The sequence below is a fragment of the Thermobia domestica genome, chromosome 5, assembly GCF_964235325.1.
Source record: "Thermobia domestica chromosome 5, izTheDome1.hap1.1, whole genome shotgun sequence".
Lineage (NCBI taxonomy): Eukaryota > Metazoa > Arthropoda > Insecta > Zygentoma > Lepismatidae > Thermobia > Thermobia domestica.
The window spans coordinates 205,873,805-205,898,668 of NC_137458.1; the positions used below are offsets into that span (position 1 = coordinate 205,873,805).

At 35.6% G+C, this 24,864-nt stretch overlaps 1 protein-coding gene across 2 annotated transcripts in view; it reads left to right on the plus strand.

Moving 5' to 3' along the window:
* Window positions 1-352: 352 nt before the first annotated feature.
* LOC145686365 (methionine aminopeptidase 1D, mitochondrial) overlaps window positions 353-24,864 on the plus strand; it is a 72,048-nt gene continuing 47,536 nt past the window's right edge. The window contains exons 1-4 of one of the 2 annotated variants that reach the window (XM_081759628.1): window positions 353-517; window positions 11,929-12,069; window positions 19,413-19,629; window positions 22,321-22,512. In XM_081759628.1, the coding sequence (XP_081615754.1) occupies window positions 11,987-12,069; window positions 19,413-19,629; window positions 22,321-22,512 (492 nt within the window). In that variant the 5' untranslated portion in view covers window positions 353-517; window positions 11,929-11,986. Of the gene's footprint in view, window positions 518-1,831; window positions 2,059-11,928; window positions 12,070-19,412; window positions 19,630-22,320; window positions 22,513-24,864 lie in introns of those variants that run through there. The other variant, XM_081759629.1, reaches the window with a different exon arrangement.

Below are 24,864 nucleotides of genomic sequence, written 5' to 3' on the forward strand. Positions count from 1 at the left end.
CTAGGATAGTTTTACCGGGGGGTATATCTATCCTAGGATAGATTTACCGGGGGGTATATCTGTCCTAGGACAGTTTTACCGGGGAGTATGTTTATCTGTGGGACTATTTTACCGGGGAGGTACATTTGTCCTAGGATTTTTTTTACCGGGGGTACGTTTGTCCCAGGACTGTTTTACCGGGGGGTATATCTATCCTAGTACTTTTTTACCGGGGGGTATGTTTTACGGGAGGTACGTCTATCCCGTTACACCCGACAAAATGTTGCCAGTGAGCAGTACGCCTTCAAATCCTCTACCTTGCCTCTGATAATACCACGTGACATTACGTCACGCTCGGGTGGTGCAACTTTGGTCTAAATCTAACCTCACTCATTTTCTGATACATTTACCTGCAAAAGAAGAAGATATCGAATACCTCGATAACGTAGGATATCGAATCCGCACTATGTAAATGTATCGAATTTCAAATAGTCGGACAGCAGTGTTTGCCTTAGAAATATAATTATCTGTTTCAATGGTAACATATGACGTATTGTATCATTAATTTAATTAAGTTGTTTTATTAGTTATGGGTAATTGCTTTAATTGATTTTTTTTTTTATCTGTTCAACTGATAAAGTATGCGGTACTTCCCTTGCACTCTTGTTTGAATAAAGTGGGTTGTTTACCGTGCACTTCACTCTTTTTGTCTCTATAGTCTAGGAAAGATCAGTGCTCGGGCATTTATTTCGATATTAGTTGTCCGCCTGGTTTTCGACAAAGGACGTAAGATTAAATTAGCCCAGAGATAAAATTTCGAAGTTGCTCGTCCGTGTGAAGATTTTCCTACTCACCATAATGCTTCAGAAATTTTATTACCGTTAGCTCGCATCCAGGACAACGTCTCTGGACACCTCCAGTCATGTTCAGAATACACATGCTTGTTACTTCACAATCTATCCGTGCGGTAACTTTGCGCGAAGTAGTTCCTTTCTCGAGTTCACGGTATTACCAAATTTTGACAGATTTCTTACATTTTCAGGTTAGGCTAGAGCTTTCAGGTTGGTAGTACCAAATTTTGACATATTTTATTTCTACCCAATTTGCATTCTTATATTCTGCCGCCGTCCGCTTCAATAAATAGTTATAATGCAATGCTTTCACGGTAAGATTTCAGGACTCAGTTCCCTCTTCCCATTTATCTATAATAAAGACAGAAAACAACGTTCCCAGAGGAGCTCTGACCCACCTTCACTCGCTAACGCTCGCTCAGCAATATTATGTGAATTAAATATTAAACTGGTACAGAAAGGAACAAATCTAGCTACTAATCTATATAGGGGGAGTTGTATTCTAGAACCTTCCCTACTATCCAGAATGCATTTCAATATGCTTAGCACTGACATAAATTACTTACTTGCACTCTCATTCCTTCACGAAAAATGTTTCGCTTCGTATTCTACGTATAAATTTTCTATTCTACTGAACCATCTGGTCGTTTGAACTCAAAACCACATATCAAAAAAATAAACACAACTTATGCTCTTCTTACATATTATCAAGCATACAAACAAGCAAATTTTTATTTCTTGCTGGTAAGTTTTGAAAATTTTGCTTGAAGCGGACGATCAACTTTGTGACTTAACGTAGATTCAAGTCATAGATCAATAAATTTTTAGAATAAGGGATCATTAATTTATTCATGCAGGTCAACTTTAGGCGCACTACTCGAGATAGTTGTTGAAAAATTGTAATTCTTTCACTAATGTCGTTCTTAATGTCTTCCAAAAGATTATATCTTGGCGACATGACAATATCCCACTTAGCATAGATGAAGTTCAACGAGGCCACAGAAATAATCGTTCAAAATTATAATTATTACACAATGTGCGTATAAATGCAGCGTCCAAACATATGCCATAAAAACTACAGTGCAATAAACACAAACCAAACTGTGTTAGGAGATCACTATAAAGCATGAATGCTAGAACCTAGTCAGGGCATGGCGAAGCTCTTTGGCCCGCGCGGAGCTACGTCAGAAGAAGTCAGCGATGTGAAGTATAGGAGTAAGCAAAGCTGGTAAGAACACGTACTTCTTTTCAGTAATACGAATTTCTATAAGTTTGCACTTGAAATAGTTTCACATTAGAAACGCTGCACTTACAAACAAAAAATACTCTTTTTGTATCCTGTGCAGAATACTTCGTCGGTGGAAAATACTATCAAATACACTCAGTCATCTTTCATGTGCACTTCCTTTAATCTTAGTAAGGAATGTGTAATGATTTTACGCTAGTAACTTTACACTAAAATTCAGCTGTATTGCTATTTTATTCTTTCGCCTGCAGAAATGTGTTTCTTTCAAAAGTGATCTTCTATACGGAATATTGAATGCTACTTTTAAATTTTGCAAATTATTGAGTGTCTAAACTTTTCCAGAACTGATTTCTTTTAAGTATAAATAATATGGTCAAATCAAAAGCAACCTTAGAACTGTTTTTACATGTTGGAAGTTGCTCAGGACCTGTAGCAAACTAAATAGTTGCAAGGATATTCTTACTTGGGTTGAAAGATACTGTCTCGTGATTGTTTTCAAGCAATAACTTGAATGTTTCAGTATTATGTCCCACACATCATTCTGAATTGAAGTGAAAACTTCCGTTAGCGTCACTCTGCAATGCCCGGTGTCGGAATGTGGTGCACCCATCGCCCAGTTCTTCGGGTCTGCAGTGAGCCACTTGTCCTCCAGGTTGGGGATTCTGCCGGAATTTAAAACCTGCCATCGAGCAAAGTATAAAGATAAGCCTTGGTTGTGAACTGCTAAGTCTGGACGTGAACCTCGCTATGGCCTATTTCTAATAATTGGATTTGTGATTTGGAAGACCCACGAACCTGGAGCCATGGGACAGGAGTGAAGCGCATGCACACCCAGCAGGATCAGATAGATTGGTGCCTTAAATGGTTGGTGGGAGTCTTGGGAAGTGGATGGATGGTCCGTGGACGTCTTCGTCCATCTGAGATTGAAATATACCCATCCCGACTAGCTTCTGTGTGCATCCAGTGTTTGTGTTGTCCGATGTCCATGTCTTTGAAAATATATATATGCATGCACAATAAGGTAAAAAAAAAAAATCCGCATACTTTGGTTTCTTCTGGGCTTATGTGGTCTATCCTTTTATTCCACAGTTTTTTTTTTTTTTTGTTTGTTTGTTTCTTCGGGACCATGCATTTCTGTCGACAAGAAAGGTTTCCTTGTACTCCTATTCCTCTTGAACGCATTGCCCCCACGCTGATCCTACGGTGAGGGCATGCTTATGGGATAGCTAAGGGAGTGACGTAAGTTCTCTTCGCAGGCGCCCCGATGTGAAGTTGCTGCGTTCATACACATTTTCTCTTTTCATAAATGTATATTTAATACGAGCTTTTTAAGGGTACTAAATCTATAGACTCGGGTCCGGGCTCACCCTCTTGCAAAAAGCCCAAACCAAACGAAATACTGAAGCAAATCGTCCGAGTGCTATTAGGGGCTTGTCTCTTTCCCTCATAAATGAAGTTATTACTTACAACGCCGTATAGGTTAAAGATATCAAGAAATTATGCAATGACACTTTATTAGTAGAAACTGTCGACGAGAAGCAAACAGCCAAGCTACTTAAATTGACTAGGTGAAGTTAATGTGTTGATAGAACCCCATTTTTGGTGATTTTTAAATGACGTTTTGGCGACTGATTTACAGATTTAGCTGCGAACAACCTATCCTTTTGAAGTCAAGCACTATTAGTTTTAAGCAGTTTGCTACATTTTTCATGTGTTTATTTGAATTAGCGTGCGTAGACGACTTCCGTAGGTGTACAGCGTTTGACTACTGCTCAAGAATTCCAACTTATTTTCAACAAACTTAAAAAGTTCGTTACTAAATTCTGTATGTCTGTGTCTGTCTGTTATTTGCGATTTTTTTTTTTTTTAATTTGAACTCTGCATTCGATAGAGCATCAAAAACTATCAAAGAAAGTGATTACATTTTTCGCGTCACTCTTACTGTTCTTGAGATATTGACCGAAAAATAGCCGATTTCCAGACATTTAACGAGCCAATTCTCGGGAACCGTAAGTCATAGAGAGATCATATTGGTGTTTATCAATATCTAAAAGGATGGTAAATATTTAGGTACCAAATAGTGACCGGTGGCCACTGTCCAACTGGCCAGTTGGCTAGTGACCACCAATTAATATCGGTACCAAAATGTTTATCATCGTCTTAGGTATTGATTAACAGCAATATAATCTATCTATGACTTACCGTTCCCGTGATATTGGCCAAAAATGGCCTATTTCTAGATATTTAAGGAGCCATAGCTCGGGAACTATAAGTTGTAGAGAGATGATATTGATGATGATCAATACCTAAGAGGATGGTGAGCATTTAAGTACCCAATAGTAACCAGTGACTACTGGTTAATAACTGTCTACTGGCTAACTGCCAACGTTCCTTAGATATTGGCCAAAAAAGTTGGAATTTGTAGATATTTAAGCAGTCATATTTCGAGAATTGTAAATCATAGATATTTTGGTAATTTTTCCGAGAAAGAGAAGAAGGTGCGGATAAAAAGATTTACATCTAGGAACAATGGCAGTTGTTCTTCCCGTTCTATCTCTTCATTCTTTTTAAGCTCGTTCTGGCAATGCTCTTAGAGCATTCTCAACTGTTTTTTTATTCCTTCCTTTGCCCTCTAGCGGAGAGCAATTGAGGTGGTTTTGTTTTGCTTGATTCACACAGAGAAGTAGCTTTCTTAGAAAACACATTTTTTAATGTCGTATTAAAACATTAGATCTATAAATAAATAAACAAATATAAAAATTATACCATAGAGTACTCTGCAAGCACTAATTTAATGCAGGAGGACATGCGTGAATTTAACGTCCCAAGAATATGTTCCATTTCCTCCAGGGTTGGCTGGTTTAAACCAAGGTTTAAACCAGCTGGTTTTTTCAAAAAAAACCAACTGGTTTAAACCAAAAAACAAAAAAATGTTCGTAAAAGTGTGTGTTTGTAAAATCTTGATGAACACACATTTGTGGGTTATCACGTTTCACTCCCGTATATTATTCGTATTATATTCAGACCTAAATTCCCCATTCATTACTCAAAAAGATTATACTACAAAAGCAACTTTTTTTTATAAGTTTATAAATGTTTATTTTGTGATTTTTTGTAGTTGTTATTATTGTTATGTAATTGCAATCGAAGAAAAATTCTAAATATTGTTTCGTTTCAGTGTTTACTATTGATAAAATACATCGAAAATGCCGTACTTTTTGTGTGTGTGTGTGGGGGGGTCATACAGACCCTACGAGAGGCATTTAGTGAAATAAGTATCTTTGGTATCTATTTATGTATAAATGAGTCTGAGTCAAAGTGGACTCAAATAATTCGTATTTTTATTCACTTTTCTTATTGATATGCAGATTAAGTCGGTGTATTTCTTTAATTTGGACCAATAAAAGTCGTTGTTAACTAACTTGAACTAAATTAGTTCTTCTGTACTCCGTAGTACTTTGAAATTGTTCATATGTAATTCTGTGTAATGGTTTCACTTGTGCAACTGTTTATCTTTTTGTCCTTCTGAAATGACTCTTGACAGTTATATTAAGAAGCATGTAAAGATCAGTACTACGTTTTTTTTTTTTGTTTTTTTTTAATCAGGATTCCTTCGTGAGTGAGTCGCCAGACGTATCGCATTTGTGGCCAATTAGTCCTGGTTCTGAATTCAAATGGAGGACAATTTCTCTCGGATGTAACTCGAGAAGCGGTTTTTATTCCGCTTTAAGCTTATGTGACCCCTTCCAGCATAACCCGGTTGTTGCATAATAACATCAAGGCGAAACAAACTTATTTCTGTCCATATATGATATGAATATATAAAGGAAATTATTTAAACCATAAAAACCTGGTTTAAACCCAAAAAACCGTTTTTTTTTGGTTTTTTAATAAAAACCATGGTTTTTGCCAACCCTGATTTCCTCCATTAATCTTATCTTGAAACCAGAAGTGATAGAAATAGATCGGTTTCCGGTTTTAACATTAATCGCCATAGAAAGAAAACGGTAATAAGTAGCGACAAACAGTTTTTTAGGATTGATTTAGCGTCTGAAGAAAATATATCACCTCTGCCGTAACATTCTACTAAATCCGGAAGTGGTGGAAATTTACTACTACATGTAGTTTCAATATTAATTTCTTGGGAGACCCGGTTTCAATTTCCGGCAGCAGCTCATGTGGTTTGTGTTCCGCGTTAATCGGTAGGTCCCGTCTCATATAGCCTCGCTGCTAAAAGGAACGTTAAACTCAAAATCAACTCAACTCAACTTGATCTGTATACGGCAACAAAGACTAGGACTATCGAAAAGCGTTGCGTTAGAATCGATTTAGTGTCCCATGAATAGGTTTCGTTTCTTCTTCTGACCTATTCAAACCGGAAATGATAGAAAACCATTTCTGGTATCAAGATTGATCACCGTAGAATGAAAACGTTAATACACAGCAACAAACTGCTTTTTTAAAATTTATTTCAGATCTCAAGAAAAGACACCATTTCTCTTAAGGTGCGTATTAATCTGCTAAAATAAAAAGTGGTAAAGTCTACTCATATTTCCGGTTCGAACATTTATCGCCATAGAACGAAGACGTAGTTGATAGTGACAAGTTTATTATTATTACTGTTCAATAGATTCATCATCTCAAGAAAATATACCATCTCAACTCGTAATGCTTTACTACAATATAAGTGGTAGAAGTGTACTGTTACTTCTGGTTTTAATATTGATGTCTATAGATCGAAAACGGTAAGAGATACCGCGAGAAGCGATTTTTTGACATTGATTCAGCGATCTAAGAGTTATTTCCATCTACTTCGCTGATCATTTATTCAAATCGGAAGTGGTCGAACCCAACACTTTCTGATTTCATCTTTGATAACCATAGAAGAAAACGATAATAGATAGCGACAGACAGATTTTTTAGAATCAATTCTGTGTCTTGAGAGATTGTAGCATCTCTAGTCGTGCTCATCTACTAAAACAGGAAGTTCTGAAAATTGGCTATTACAGGGTGTCTATCGGTTACGAAAGTCACGAATGTCCCGAAAAAGTCACAGAATGAGAAAACTGTCACGAAAGTCAAGAAAAAGTCAAGAAATTTAGCTTTTGGGTCACGATTTTTTTTATCTGTACAAATATAAGTACAGACTGGAAAATTTTGTTCTATAAAACATCAAAAATCACCATCAAAGATGTCTATGGTCGGCTTTAGACGCTACAAAATCACTATCAAATCGCATGCATGAAAATTCGGCCTAATTCGCATCCTACTTTGCTCTTGAGAATGTTCCGAAATTTTATGGTTTGATAAAGAAAAGGTCATGAAAAAGTCAAGAAATTTCGTTTTGGAATTTTAGTAGACACCCTGTATTACCTTCGGTTTTAATATCGATTTCCATAAAGGGAAAACGTTTAATAGGACGCGGCAAACTATTTTTATATAGATTGAATATCCGAAAGAGATTTAATTTTTAAAAGCTTAATTCATTTATTGTAACCGGAAGGATAAGAAAGAGTAGAACTTTTAATTTCAATGTCAGTTCCTATAAAATAATAACAGATGGCAGGAAATTGTTTTTGTATGGATTCAGTGTCAGATGAAAGATTTCATCCCTCATATTACCTTTCTATTGCAGCCGAAAATTACATACCTGTTTCAGCATTGAATTTACACAATTTGGAAGTCTACCGTGTTTTCTAACTCAGAAACGAAACAGCTGTTTTTAGCATTAGTGAAAATTAACAATATTTTAACAGGATAACTTGCACAATTAGAGAGAAAAATGTTCAAAATATCGCTTCCTTATTGGAGAACAATGAGTTTTTATAGAAGATGTTATAGAAAAATAAACATTTATTATACATATTAAGATACGTATACAAAGACTAGACTTCGGCTAGCAATGGACGTTGCTCTCAGACCCACGCATTTTTTCGGCCTACAACTTCGTACTTCTCATATCCCTAACGCAGTTCTAACCTTAAGAGATTTCGAGGTATGGTCATTTTATCTTAACAAATTGTAAACCCGATTCTTTTTCTTTCTTTTTATTTTTTTTTCCTTGTAGGGGAAAGACGTCTTTAATTATTTAAATGAAATGCCTAAATAGCAAATATCATGTCTCTACCCTTGACGAATTTCGAGATATTGCAATTGTATATTAATGATTGCAACCCCCACTCTTTTTTCTACCTGCGTCTTTTCTTCCCTTCTAGGGGAAATACAAAAAAAAAATAAATAAATAAAGTAAAATAAAATAAGCTGAAACACGTTTTTAGTTATTTCAAATGAAAAATCTAAATAGTAAATTTCATGTGTCTCACCTAAACAAATTTCGAGATACGACCATCCAATTATAACAATTGTAATTCCACCCTTGTTTCTTCCTTTCTAGGGCAAATTTCTATAAACGAACGTGTTTAATTGTTTTAAATGTCTCGAACATTCAGAGATTTTGTCGAATTTTCAGAAACTCTTCCTTAGTGGGATCTTACATCACAAATCCTATGTCATGTCGAAGTTTGAAGTTTCTAACTTAAACGGTTTGGCTTGGACGTTGATCAGGCAGTCAGTTCGTTAGGACCACTACTTTTATACAGAGTGTCCCCCTTAGGACTGGCCCGTTCCATCTCAATTCAGGCACGTATATGCAAAATTGACTAGGTGACTAACTATGATTCATCTGTGTTGAAGCAAGGACGTCATCAGGGATGAAGGCTGAACAAAAGTGCGTACATTTGTTCAGTGAATTCAGCATAGTTTGCTATTATTATTCAGAAATATCATTTAGAAGATATGGTTTAGAAAATATGGGCTTACAAATGGCTGCCATTTTCAGTTTCTTTTGCACACTGCTGAAGACTTGCTCTGAGAGTGACAGAGGAGAGTGCAATTGGAAAGGAAGTTCGACAGAGATGCTGTCTCTCTCCAACAATATTTAATGTCTATCTAGAAGAGATAATGAAAAAGAGCTTACAAAATAAGACGGCATTTCAGTAGGAGGTAGAATGATTATGAATATACGGTTTCAGATGGTATGGCGCTTGTTACAGAATTTGAAGAGAAAATTAATAAGATGTTAGAAAACTTGAGGAAGGGCTGTGAAGAATATGTGATGAAAATAAATGCTAGAAAGACAAAACCCATGGTGATTGGAACGAAACGGTCGGTGTCAAATATAGAAGTATGAAGGGAGAAAATGGAACAGATTACTAGTTTTCGATACTTGGTTAATATTGTTAGCGATGATGTGAAGTGTGAACATGAAATAAAAACAAACTTCGGAATGCCGAAAGAAGCCATTAGGAGCAAGAAAATACAATTTTGTGGAACTTTAAATAAAGAGTTGAGGAAAACACTCATAAAATGCTTTGTGTGGAGTATTGTATTGTATGAGTCAGAAATATGGATAATACGCAAAAATGAAGAAAAAGGGTTAGAAGCTTTCGAAGTGTGGGTGTGAAGAAGAATGAATAAAATTAGTTGGGTTGAGCGGAAAACACATTAAAGGGTGTTAGAAATGGTGGGGAAAAAAAGAACATTTTTAGATATTAAGAAGAGGAAGCTGGTTGGAACATTGCTTAAGAAGGAAGTGTATCATGAGGGATGTGGTAGAGGATATAGTGGTAGGAAATAAAGGGAGGGGGGCGAAGGAGACTACAATTAACGGACGATATCAAAAGAGAAAAATCGTACATGAAGAAGAAGAGGTTAGCGGAAGACCGTGGAGCATGGGAGTTTCTCAGTTGCGGCAAGTGTCCTGTTAATAATGGCATATCATCTATGATGATGCTCTGAGAGTATTAGAAGTACACTATATTTTGACATTGTTATTGACAGAAGTACACCATATGTTGATGTTATTCAGGGTTTCTACAGACCTGGAAAATCAGGGAAATTATTGAAGAGTTCTTTAGTGTCAGTGGGGCAAAGTAATAATTCTCAATAATGAAGGCAACTTTGAAGAATGAAGGTTAATGATATTTAAAGATCACTCAATACAACAATATAAAATAATATGTTGTAGATGCATTAAGTTATGATCAAGGTGTATCGTGCCATGATTTGTGGTTAGGTTCTTAACTCTGAAATCAGTTCAGTTGAGCTACAGCATCTTGAATCCCTTAATATAGACAAAGATCGCGGTGTTTCCGGTTATTTTGGTTTTGTTGCTTGTGTAGTTCCTATAAAGTTCGTCACCTGCAGCAAAATTGTGTTGCGATAATTCACTCAGCCATGACGACGGACAGTATAATGACGACGGAATGCTCGCTGTGGACACGACGGATTTTTGTTTATTTATTTATTTATTTATTTATTTGTTTATTTATTTATTTATTTATTTTAAAAACGTTTCCACGGTGATGTGCCACAATCCATTTCTCCATCGTTGCTGAACTGGCTGACGAGTAGCGTAGAATGACTTCCTCCCTCTCCCTGTGCCCACCGAACTTGACGCTACGCCCTCTCAACTGGAGGTTCAATCTAATTTTGACACTCTCGATAAACGTAGTTCGTAATGGCGTGACTAAGTTCAGAGCAAATCTTAGTAATGTGTGAATAAACATGAAAATGGCAAACATTTGGAAGACTTTTTTTAAAGATCTTTCTAGTGGTAACAATAACGGTAGCATGTACCTAATTCAGTGACAGAATGTACAATTTTTTTTGTCGAAAATACAGAAGTTATTCCAACTGCAAAACCGTTAGATATATCTGCCGCATCTTCTATTTATATTTGGTCCATGTGGGACCATTGTGGCTGCAACCATCAATATTATCAATATTAATAGAGTTGCGTTATTTTCTTTGTGCAAAATGCCCGAACAGACACTTTAAATTTCAGACTGCTTCACGGTAACTCTCACCGCTATGTTTCCTCATCACTTTAATTAGTTATTGCTAAAATAGCTTAGTTTAATTAGTTGTTGTTCCAGCACCCCTACGTTGTTCGTACCTCTAAAATGATTCGTGGACGATCAACGATTCGATTATACTGAAGAAGTTATCCACAGTATTATACGCTCAGAAATATGACTTTTATGAGCATACCAAACTAGAACTAGTGCCACGCTGGAAGCTTATCAGTTCTTCAGAAATAAGTAAGATATGTAGTTCCAGTGCATAGAAACTTTTTGTGAGGAAAATAATTTGCGTTATATTCCGGTATCTTCTCATATAATTAATGTAGTATAGTAATTTTATTTAATTTAATCAAATTGATGTAGTTAAGTTAATTTTGAAATTGTGTGAATCAGTAAAAGTTTTATTAAATCAAAGTAAAGAAAGCTAAATATAGATAAATTCAAATTTGCGAAGTATATTGATTATGAGATCATTTGTCTTAAAATGACAAACGGAGGAAACAGCTGATTTTAAATCACCCAAATGCCTTTATGGGTGGACAGAACTTTTATAAATCTAAAAGAAGTTTTGTCAATTAAGTTTCTAAGTAATTGTTATTACAAATAGTGCTGTATATAATGCTATCATAGGATGGGGAACAAGTAACCACCAAAATATGGCGAGTGGAGGCGGCGTACAGGAAAGCTGTCAAAAATTATTGTCGAAAGTTTGCTGTTATAGCTGAACAGTAACCTAAGGAATGGACGAATGATTAATACACTCCTACATATTACGAAGCTGCCCAGACTCTTCCTGCAGAAGCAGAGGGTGTCACATTTTCTGTGGGTGGCATAGCAGTATGTATAGCTTGTGCTGAAATCTACCTTCTCATTCGAGTAACGTATTCATGTTATATGTACTGTGAGATAAATGCTTAATAAATGTTACTCAAATATCGTTTTGAATTATTATATGTATACTAAATAAAGCATATTTTTCGCATTACAGAAATTGTGGCTCAAGTAATTGTGGTATAAGAAGAGAAGAGATAGATACGGAGTTCAAAATGAATCGAGCTGTTGCAAGTTACGTTATGTTAGAGAACGTTTGTTCGAAATGTAGAAGTATTTGGACTGGTATATTGAGGAGGTATGTTTTCTGAGGAAAGAAACAACTTTGTAATTTATTAAAATAAATATAAACATAGGATGTGCAAAATACATTGTGTTCTGTATAATAATAAAATTAAAATTTCATGATATAAAGCATGTGTCTAGCATATATAATGGTGACAGTATGGCAAAACTAATTGACAAATGTGCGAAATATTCACACTGAAGGCTAAAGTATTTGCATGTGAATGAGATGATCAACAGAATTAGGTCTTCGCACAAGGTAATTGGATAAGATACACAGGTAGTTACGAAATACAGAAAAAAGATTAACACAATATAATTTACCTGTTTAGTCCGGCGTTGAACGATGTTTAGTGTGTAATACAGTTTTTATTGCCGTGGATTTAATGCATATAACTCTTGAATCATTCCTAGAGGAAATGGACCTACCTTTAAGCATTGCAGGAGTCAGTTGTGTCAGCGATAATGAAAGAGAAAATGGCACCTCTCTAACCCAGACTCCGAGAGATTGTTCTGACTCACGAGGGGTATTGAAGTTAATTTTTCGTATTTATATAATTTGTGACAAGCGATAATCGTATCCTTTAAGTTTAGTCTGTCGTTTACTACCATGCCCATGGATAGAAAAAGTTAAGTTGAGTAGGTCTGCCATATTATAATACCGTTTAGAATTTTTGTGATTTGACGTAGAAACATCTGTGGTAACGAAAAGCCTTCCGAGATTTGAGATCAATTAACCCAATTATATAGGAATTTTGTCTTACTGAGTCTTAAAAAATGAAAGTATTCAAATAACGAAGCTGGTTATACTTGTTTGATGCATATTCAAAATATATTTCTTGTGCTTCAATACAATATTGGTAGTCTTGTGGCACACTATCCAAAGAAACTTTATTCAGAGTGGTCGAATTGTTAAGACTTCAGTGAGCTTCTGTTTTGCTAAAGGAGATAAGAAATAATACGGGATAGAAATTTTGCTCAATTAAGAAAAGCAGAAATCCTCTCGGATTTAGGAATTCAGCAACAATTTCAGACTCGTAGGTCTATGTGTTTATGCAAGAATGACTGTGTATCCTGATTTATGTATTGTGAACAAAATTACAAATTCTTACGTACTGACTCTAGAACTCCCCATTGGTTGCTCATCGTTATGGACACATTATTTTCGTAAGATTTAATTGAAATTGAAGAATATTATATATTTTCTTTTTCGTTTTCATATAGGGCTTCTGTAGACACAGTTTCTTAAGTTGAAGAGTCACTGAGCTGTTCCATGCTGGGTTGTTGGAATCTTCCCCAGCTCAAAAATACCCGACATGTGTTCTTTTTGGTGAAAAGAAAGAAAAAGTAAAAAACCTCTCAATAAAACACAAAGAACCTACCTCTAAAAAATACTTCAAAACTTGGAGTAAAATGATAACCTTAATGTGATTATATTTAGTTTTCTCAATCGTGTTTTCCAGTACACGCCAGTTTCAGAATTGGCTTAAAATATGTATTTATCAAGAGATCTCCAGAACAGAATACCATTGAAAATGATAATAATTCTAAGTTTAGGAATGAAGAAAACGAATTTTATTCGCGCTCGATCAAATTCACTGTAACAGTGTTCAAGTGTAATTTGAAAAGAAAAGCAATGCGACTACATACCCTTTACTTTTTGTAATTCATACTCGTCTTTTAGTACAAATAAATAATAAAATATCTTTCTCCACATATCAATTAATGACAAATCGGTAACGCTTCACTTAAAAAATGAAATTACTAAAGATATACCTCTGTTTTCTCAGAACCACACTTGAATAATGTTAACCTTGAGGTACTATAACTGTATTTGTCTTGCGTGTTTCAAGGGAAACTAAGGGAATCGTTAGTCAAGCCAGGCTTACAAAAGGAGTTGAATCCTGCATGTAATAAAGTATTTTAGTCCTATTCTATGTTATGTCCATCTCTGTTACTCTTCAAAATTGTCTACTTTCTTCTTTCTAGAAATCGAAATACAAGTGAGTGGCAATGAGGCAACGTGTGTCTCAGAATACGCGGATGTGGGGGCTTCGCGAATTTCATTTGTGCGACAAGGGAATTTCATAGTTTCGTGTGTATTGTAAGCAGGAATATGGCATTAAATGTATCTATAAGTGTAATAAAACCCAGTTTTACGCGATATATCCCACTGGACTGTTTTTTGCTGGGTTTTTCTCAATCCTGCTTCTAACTGAACTCATGCTGTTTGTTAATGGACTGCAAATCAAAAAGATCCCAAGATGGCGTCAGGCTCTAAGTCGATGCAAAGTGGTGCTCTTATTTTTTACCTTTTTTTGGTGGTTGTGTGTGGTGTTTGGGTGCGTTTTCTGGTGTCGTCATGTTTCTTCGGTGCTGTGACTTTCCCAAGTGTAGTGTTGCCAATGAAACATGGACTGAAGTGTAGTGAAAGATCCTTCCATTTCATTGCTGCTGCTTGCATACCAAGGAGACCGCCATGTGCTTTCTTAGCTTCTACTGAAAGTGACAGAGGAATTACCAGTGACTGTGTGACAAGGTATGATTCAAAAACAAAAAAACAGTATCTCATTCTCTTTTATCTTCTCTTGCTTTGTGGTGATATTCATATAAATCCTGGTCCATCTGGTCCAGACGCCACCAGTGCTTTTCATATTTATTACCAGAATGTTCGTAGTATTAAAAACAAATTACTCGAATGCTTAATCAACCTAGGCGAGATAATGGAACTGGATTGCCTTGCAGTGACTGAATCGTGGCTCAATGAATCTGTGAACGACAGTGAACTTAATTTCTCAAACAATTTCTCCATCTTTCGTAAAGACCGCATAACTCGTGGAGGTGGAGTGATGATTTGTATTAATAATAAGTGGAAGAGCAAGAGAAGATTGGAACTTGAACGGAATTGTGAACTTATTTGGGTCGAAGTGTTTATTTCAAAGTGTAGTTCTGTGTTTATTGGGTGCTTCTATAGACCGCATAAGAACACTCCTCAGTACATCTTAGAAGCTTGCCATGACTCACTGTTACAAGCATTATCACTCGGTGACGTCATTCTATTGGGTGATTTCAACCTCTCCATCACGTGGCAGGACAGTAAGCATGGCATCGCTAAAGACGGAAATGACAATTATTTCATGGACAATTTTATTCATGGACTTGGACTGGGTCAGCACAATATGCATAATACCCGCAAAAATAGCAATCTGGATTATGTTCTCTCTAACTTAGAACCTCGTCGTATTGTTCCATGCAGAAATCTCTTTCCCTCGGACCACGATTCCTTGGATGTTTCATTCAATTTCTCCCCCTCCAGTACTACAAACCAGCCCCTTAAAAGTAGGTCACAACTTCTTTGGAAGAAAGCCCCCTGGGGCGACATCTGTCGAGCTATTGAACTCTTTCCTTGGTGTTTGTTGGAGGCAGGATCTGTCGACGAGGCGGTGGACCTATTCACATCTGTTGTCCACTCAACTATAAAGGATTTTGTCCCTGTAAAAACATCAAAATCGAAGAAGTTTCCGGTCTGGTTCGACAATGAGCTGCGTGATCTTCTTAAAAACAAAAAGGCTGCCTGGAATCTATGGAAGTCACATCCGAGTGACTACACATACAAACAATTCGCTAAAATTAGAAGCTTTACGAAGAAGGTACAGCGACGTAAGTACTTTGAATACATAGACTCAATTGGTGATTTTACTGTTAGCAACCCTAAACTATTTTGGACTGTAATTAAATCTCGATTGAAATCTCCCGGCATACCAGCAACAGTTCATGACGAGAATTTTGAAGCTAGTGATGGTCAGAGACCCGACCTTTTTAATAACTACTTCTGTAAAACATTTACCGCCTTTCCCCCTACAACCCATCTTCCCCCCCTCCTCCCCATTTGTATTAACACCTTATCAGATCTCTCTATCACCCCGGGTGAGGTTTTGGTTCTCTTGCAGTCGCTTTCTCCACATAGATCTCTTGGGCCTGACAACATTGGCTCTCTCTATCTTAACAAAACTGCTTCAGCTATTTCAGTTCCTTTATCCATCCTATTCAATAGATGCTTCAGAGAAGGATATTATCCCACCAGCTGGAAATTAGCTCATGTGACCCCAATATATAAATCAGGACTTAAAGATCAAGTATCCTCCTATAGGCCAATATCTCTTCTTTCTGTAATATCTATTATCTGCGAAAAAATAATCAAAGACAGGCTTCTCAAATTCACGTCGCCTTACATTCACACTTCTCAACATGGCTTTCTACCGAAAAGCTCAAGTCTCACAAACTTAAGTACTCTTCTTTCCTGTGCAGTTCAATGTATAAATAACAATACTGAATTAGATGTCATTTATTTTGATCTCTCAAAGGCCTTTGATTCTGTCAGTCACATTCTTCTTCTCCACAAGCTTTCCAATAGGTTTAATGTACATGGTAAATTTCTCTCTTTAATCACCAGCTATCTAAAGGGCCGTAAACAGAAAGTTGTTCTTTCAGGGGCGACTTCTAACCCCCAACCTGTGATCTCGGGGATGCCTCAGGGAAGCGTACTAGGGCCCCTGCTATTTGTCCTGTATATGGACGATCTCTACTCTCACCTATCAGTTAATCCTAGTGGCCTTTTGCTTTTTGCTGACGATTGCAAATTATATAGAGAAATATCATGTTTCCATGACACAATTGCCCTACAGGAAGACATAAATTATCTTGTAGACTGGTGTGAAATGTGGCAATTGAAACTTAACAGTAAGAAATGTGACGGTATTACAATTACTCTGAAAAAGTCTCCTGTTCCCTCCAAATACCATATTAACGATTCCCCTATAACACATTCTGCCAGTCATAATGATCTTGGTGTCATCTTTGATTCGAAACTCTCGTTCTCAGAGCACATCTCCTCAATTGTTAAGAAGTCAATGCGTATGCTAGGGCTTCTTTACCGATTCACTGAACTACGTACTGTGGCATCATTAACAACATTCTATAAAACTCTTATAGCACCCAAGATCGAATACTGCTCTCCCATATGGGCCATGGCCGCACCTACACATCTCTCGGCTTGAGTCTGTTTTCAATTTCTTTATTGCAATAGTACGTTCTCGTGTTCCCGCACTTCGAATATTACCTAAGGAGGAAATTTTGCGATATCTTAATATCCAGACGCCGGAAGTACGCAGAAATAACTCTGATTTGAAGTTTCTCCATAAGATTGTAAATGGGAACCTAAGATCAGAAACCCTAATTCAACAACTATCTTTGCATGTCCCTTCCCGCAAAACCCGGAATACCCACCTATTCGATCTTGCACGCCCTAGGTTGACAATTATACAGAGGTCTCTTTTTCACCGAGTACCCAACTATTATAATAATCTAACTAGTGAGGTGGACATTTTTTCGAGCTGCCCGGTATTTGAAAGAGCAATAAAACGCGTGCTGGCTAAATAATATTACTTGTGCACTCTTTGTTAATACTGTTGATATTACTGTTGTTGTTTATTTTTTAATTCTTTTTCTTTTTTTTCCCGCTTGTTGATATTTCCCTGTGTAAAATGGCACAATTATGCTGTATCTGGGAACTTGTTCAATAAATAAATAAATAAATAAATTTAAGCGCTATTTTTTGTCGTTTGATACTGAAACTGTAAATTCATATCTGAATTGATGTCTGAAGCTCTGTTATGTTTTTTTTTCTTTCTTTCATTTCTTCTCGTTCGTTCTTTTACTACTGAAATTGAGCGATTGCAGAAACCTTCAGTTTCCTCAAATCTTGTACAAAATGACTGTATTTCTTCCATGATACTGAATTCTCACTGATACATTTAGATCGAGAGCAAAAGTTGTAGGTACGCTTCAAGTTAGTTCATAGTGCGAGTCATTATCGCAGTTCCTTGCCCTTTGAAATCGTTTGAAACTTGAACCGGAAAATGTGTCATAGTAGGATACCTGTTCAATTATATCGGAATACTGACTCAGAATTTCTTAATTTGTAACGGAATTTGATATTCTATGAATGCTACTGCATGTTTTTCAGTTTACTGTCTCAGGCATTGTTCTTCAGCAAGTTACTCTATTGAACATTCTAGGAATGCTTAATGCTTTCAAACACACCTCTAACAGAGAGAAAACTTCAAATTTCGTAACATGTTACCTGAAAAAAATGGCAGTTAAATAGTAATTTTCAACACGAATTGTGAACGTTATGAAATTTACTGTGTATATGTATGTTAACGTGTATAAAACTAATTTAAATTTGCTTTACGTACTTATCTGCAAAACCAATAGAAAGAGTGATAAGTTTCTCTTTCATTTATTGGATTTTTCTCTCCTTTTTCAACATCGAAGTTATGCACCCCGTATTGGAGTTTGAGCCTAGGACCACGCTAACAGAAAACTGAAAATGTATAAAACAATAACTTCAGTCTAACTTCAATTATCTGAACATCAGTCATCCGAATCGCCAAATATCCAGATCGATATCAGAAAATAAAAATAATACATTTTTAAAAGTTTTGAAATGCGAACTGTATGTATTTTTCTTTAAAAAATAAATAAATAAAGGCAAATTAGAAATCCTTTTCCATTTAATTTGAAGGCAAAATTCTATTTAATTTGAAGGCAAAATTCTATTTAATTTGAAGACAAAATTCTATTTAATTTGAAGGCAAGATTACGTTTAATTTGAATTTTTGAAGTCTATATTTAGATAATTCTGAGTCAGTATTTGATAAATTTGAGTTCTCTCTTCTCATGTTCTAAGAAAATCCGAAGAATTCACTTATACATGGATCAGGCCTAACGTTTTATTAAACAAAAGCGATTTTTGAAAAAAAAATCTTATTTCTTAACAACTTATTTTTGTTATTGCCTCAGCTATTCGGAATGTCTCAAATCGGATGTGATCAGAAATTATTAGTCCGGATAATTGGAGCTTCACTGTATTACAAGTAAATATTTATTCATATAAAACATAAGCTGTAATGATAAACAACTTATATTTAAATTTATTTTACTAGACCGCAAGACTAAAGCCAAGCAATGCTTACGCTAAAGTTCCCAGGGTCAAAGCTCAATGAACAAACCGTTATTAATACAAAGATGTATTATTTATTGGATTTATTTGCGGTCGCAGAGGACTAATATAAAAGATACAATTAGACACCATAAAATCATTAGGGGCTTTTTATTTTTTTGAGAACTATACACATTAAACAGGTTTGCACTGCTTGAAAACAATAGTATGTTTCTGTTTGTTGTATGTAAAACATAAGTGAAAAGAAAGTTCTCATAGTTAAGTATAAATAATAATAATAATAATTTACAAGTGTCTTATGCGTTTTCCTTACATCTCTTTTCTTTTTGTAGGAAAAATTTTGGTAACTATAGCGTTGTATTGCCTGGAACAGTATCTCCCAAACGAGCTGTACCTTCTCACATAAAGAAGCCTTCTTACAGTGTTACATCTATTCCACCACCATGGCCAAAGCATCCGGAAATAAAAAATGATTCTCAAATAGAGAAAATGAGAGAATCGTGCAAATTAGCAAGAAAAATTTTGGATGTGGTAGCCGAAGACATTAAGGTATGTTCATTGATCGTTCGATGTGTGACTTCGTCCTTCATCATTGTTGAGACATGAACCTACAGTTCAACATGAAATCTTAAATACATCTGCAGAAGATTGTCCGGTTTATATGGGACCGATTTTTTTGTAGGATACTCATCTTACGAAAAATTCTGCTATCACCGATGGTATTCTGTTGAACCCCCAGCACTGTGGACTATCGATCATCAACACTTCCATTGGAGTAAGCTCCGGTGAAGACTGCAAGGTTATTTTACCCCACTCCTCCCTGCATACTTTCCAGAGACCAGCGAGGCTGGACGGACGTCGATGTTGTAGACGTTTTTTAACAGGCTAAATCCGCATAATCAGTTGGACCATCAGGGCTTTTCACATAAAAGTCCTGAAACAGAATGATACGAATTCCTAATTCCTGTTCTCTTTCCTGATAAAAACACGGATATGTGCTGGCGATATTACTCGAAATCTTGTCCATATAGACCTTCACCTTCATAGAGTCCGCATTGTACAAGTGTGGGATGTCAATCTGAAAGATAGATGTTATAATGGTTGCCTGGAAATATCTTTAATTCTTTTTCACGTTTTTACCAACTTTGCATATCAGTGACTTTCTCGCATAACTGAATTCCATAAGAACGATAAACCCACGCGGAAAACTTTCCTGGCAGTGGCAAAATAATTGCGGCGGGCATTGACATCGCTGCTAGTGTCGACCATAACAACTGTAAACATGCGGGAAAAATTTTCCCGGCAGTAGCGAAAAAAATTGGGTGGCGATTTACATCACTGCCACAGTACTGTATGTGTGAGTGCCTACCACAAGCAGTGAGATGGATGTATGCTTCATCTATTGTGATGACTGACAACTGTCTACCATTTGGACTACGCCAGGTACTTTTCATGTAGTTTCCTGTAGTTCGTTGTTCGTTCTGCAATGTGGCTTCGCGGCAAGTAGTGTACTCGGGCTATGCAGACGAACCTTAGGCTTAGCCGTTTACGAATCGGCGCGTTTGTTGAACGAGGAAGGGTGATTTCATCAATATTAGCAACAAGGTGGAGCACCGCCGCATTATGGTCGTAATGTAATCAATGGTTCAATGAAGGCTTTCCCGTTGCTGAATAGGTCGGCATGGACCAATTGAGTGACCAGCAAAGTCTCCCGACCTAACTCCGTTGGAATTCTATCTTTGGGGGCACTTTAAAGCTATTGTCTACCAGTGTAAAATTAATGGCATTGGCTACCTGAAAAGGAGAATCATTACGGCCTGGGAACAAATATCACCAACTATGCTTCGCAGAGTGCCAAGCAGTGGATCTCATGGTTAAGGATATGCATAGAACAGAACGGTGGGCATGTTGAACATGTCATGTGATCGTAATTGTCTTGTGTGTGTTAGCTCTCTCTTTTCCTGGCTATAAAAGAATACCCTTAATGTTTTTTTACTTTATCCTTCAATTCGAAACTTCGCACAGCACATTTCACAGCATTTCACACATAATATATTCTAAATCTATTCACGACTTCAAAACACTTGCAGGGTTTGGAAAAATAACCTTACTGTTAGGTTTCTCTTCGAACGAGGAAGTTGTTTAATATGTCACACACAACCATGTTGCCATTTAAAATAAACAAGTTGATTTCAAGACGGCGGACGACACGTCTTAATGTTTCTCCCTCGCACTAGCATTGATCCCAATTGACTCCGGATCGACTGCATTTACAGTTTCTCAAGTATGTAGCCCGGTCCAGATTTTGTATTTCATTTAACAAAATATTAATTACTTCGGACATTTGGAGATTTTCCAATATGGCGAACGAAGAAGTTGTGGGATTTTAGTATGTCATTTAAATAATCTTTACCAACATCTATGTTAAATTTTAACTTGTTAATAATTACTTCCTAAGCTCAATAAAATTTTAAATTAGTTAGACGGTAGATTTCGAAATTTTAGAATTTAGAGCTAAATATTTCTAAAAGTGTGGGTTTTATGAAAAATTGTTTCTCTATAGAAAATATTGTGTTATCTATGTTCTATAAAACGACATTAAGTTTCTCTCTTTATGTTCAACCATTGCGAAGATATTGCTATTTTTATCTGGGTATTGTTCATTTGACACTTCCAGCGGCCATTTTCCAATATGGAGGCGAAGGTCAAATGGGATTTCAGGGGATTTTTAGTATGTTGTTTAGAACATCATTGTCAATAACTGTATTAATTTTTAGCTTGTTACCAATTTGTTCCTTTCTTCATTAAAATTTGAGCTTCATTTACTGCACTATAAGGGAGGTTTCACTTTTTAGTAAAGCTTTCGAAGGTATAGTACTAAACAAAATTCATGCTGTAGTTCTTGTAGTTGATAGAAAACTATAAGAATAATTCTTAAATAAATAATACGAGTAGTAAACTGATATAGTATATTTTAACAGTGTTCTCTCATTGTAGTGAGATTTAATGACAAAGTGTTGTGTAAGTGGTTAGGGGTCCTAAAAAGTTTACATAAAGATAAGTAGGGAGCGAGTAACAATTGTGAAACAGGCAGTAAGTAGCAGAGATTGCAATAACTAGAGAACATTGGAATTAAACAAGAACTAACAACAGTTGTTCATAATTGTATAAAAATAAACTGCTAATATAATAATGTTTTTATGGTAAAACTAATTGATTTTATATTTATCTTTTTTGTAGGTTGGTGTTACAACTGAGGAATTAGATAGGCGAGCTCACGAATTAATTATAGCTCATAACGCATATCCTTCACCTTTGAATTACCAAGGATTCCCGAAATCTGTGTGTACATCAGTAAATAACGTTGCATGTCATGGCATTCCCGACGATAGACCACTTCAAGATGGAGATATTATCAATGTAGATGTCACGGTAAGCATTTATTAATCGAAATGATGAGGATCGCATTTCTACGCAAATTCTATCATAAATGAATATTTTCACAACTTTAATATCGCATAATTCTTATTTTTTCTAGATTTTATTTCAGTTTATTAATTTTCAGCTTTAGACTGATCAATTTTATTTAGATATAAGATTGAACAGAGAGCTTAAATCACTTAATTATATCAAAAATATTTAAAAATATTGAACGAGAAGTGTGTAACTCGCTGTAAACATCGCCACATCTTTACTTCATTATACTTCCCCATGTTGCCATAATATTATTTGTTTTGTACTTATTATTTCCAGAATTTTTATTTGTGGTAAAACTTGGTGCCAAATTATATCTACTATAATTTATCTACATTAGTATAAGTTAATTTTTTATAATGAAATCTCGTGGTTTTATTATAAGAAATTCAATTTCTTATCCACATTTGATTAATGTAATTCAATCTATGGATTCGCATTCGTCTCATTTGCGCTTGGTGAGTCATTAGCAGTAAATATTTTAGTCACCACTTTTAGTGCTGGCGCTGTGATTAACTCCAAGTAGACATCGTATATACATCCTCAAAGTCAAATAGATTTTTTTAGAAGGCACATAAAAATTCATCATACTCATCACACGAAATCCAATTTACGATAGAACTTTTTGTAACAGGGCTATTGTATTATCATTAAAAAAATATATAGTGGGAAAATTCAGTGGTTTAAGAGAATAATGCTTGTTCTTTAAGGGTAGGAATTGTAATTACGAAGATTCTCAAAGTATATCAATACAATATAATGGTTGTATCCTCACGATCAAAAATGTGCCTTTACATCCATCACGGTGCAAAGTATGTGATCACTCTTACATATAGGAAGCCAGGTTGCTTAAGAATGGGGTAGAGTTTTTAATTTGACTAGATAAGTAACAAATAGGATTGTGTAGTTATGGCTTAGATTCGCATCATCATTAAAATATCATTTCAGAAAAGATTTAGATTATCAGTTTCTCTATTTCTTCTCTCATACGTTAAGATAAGCACCACAATATGTATCGGTGACAGTGTAGATATTTTTATTTTTGGAAATTGACTCTGCAGCTTATTTGTCGAAACATTCATCTCCAGAAATCAGGTAGAAAGAAAAGAAAGGAAGAGATATAATGTCTATAACATATGTTTTATTCACTGAACAACTATACTCGATGTACAGCGCAGCTAAGAGAGGAATAAGAACATCTTAAAGAAGAACAAGAAGATATATTCTAAAAAATATCAAAGAGAGAGAGAGACAAAACTATAATTAAACTGTCCTATATAATAATGCAATTTCTTTTTCATTCTCTAATTTTAATATGTTTATCTTAATTTTAGTATTCCCGATCATCCTAACGTCTCCATCCATGATTACCAGATAAACGAACATTTCCCCTTCAAGATTTAAATCAGAAGAAAAATGCTGTGTTTCTCGACCGGTTTTCCGAACCGACAGCCTTTCCATTATCATTCCAATATTTCACCACTGAAATAAGTACAACTCTCTTGTGGTACTTCAAAAATAAGTATTCCTGAAACGTGTAATGCTCACTTTTCAAATTTCATGCATTTACCTATTAACAAGATAATATAACGCCTGTTGTCGGCAATTGAGTTTTCCTATGATTGAATACCGGTTATGGGTATCGGTTATAACCATAAATGTCCAAAGCTAATTAATAGTTAACTTTTATTCTCTTTATATGAAGCTAATGAATATGAAGCTTCTATTTGTCTCTCATATCCGCAGGGTTTTCTTGCAATTCTTCCGTCTCCTCCCGCATTTTCATTTCTCCATTTCTTTCATTCTATCTCTACTTCATTAATCATTCGTCTTCTGTAGCCTAAAGCCCATAATCATTTGGACGTAACACTAGAAGTTTCATTTTTTGTCCATAGAAATCCACACTTTTATCTTGGTATAGAACAGATATGACATACTTTTAAGTAACTTTAGAGGAGAGACCGTAAACCATTGAGAAATATGATTAGAAGTAGACTATTATATATATTAGGGATGATTAAAATTTTCTGGAATCCGAATTCCGGAAAATTTATTTTCCGGAATCGGAAATTTTACTTTCCGGATTGCGGAAAGTAAAAATTCTGGAAGTGGCCATTCCGAGCTAGTAGCTCTTAAAATAATTTTAAAAAAGCACCATAATGAATATATACTGTAAATTGTATTAGTTTCTTGTAGTTGGAGATGTCTTATCACTTAAGTAGAGAATTGCTACTGCAAGCAATTACCGATTTATGAGGAAGGTGTTATTTTCACCCACAAAAAAGTCGCCAGTATGTCTGAAACATTATC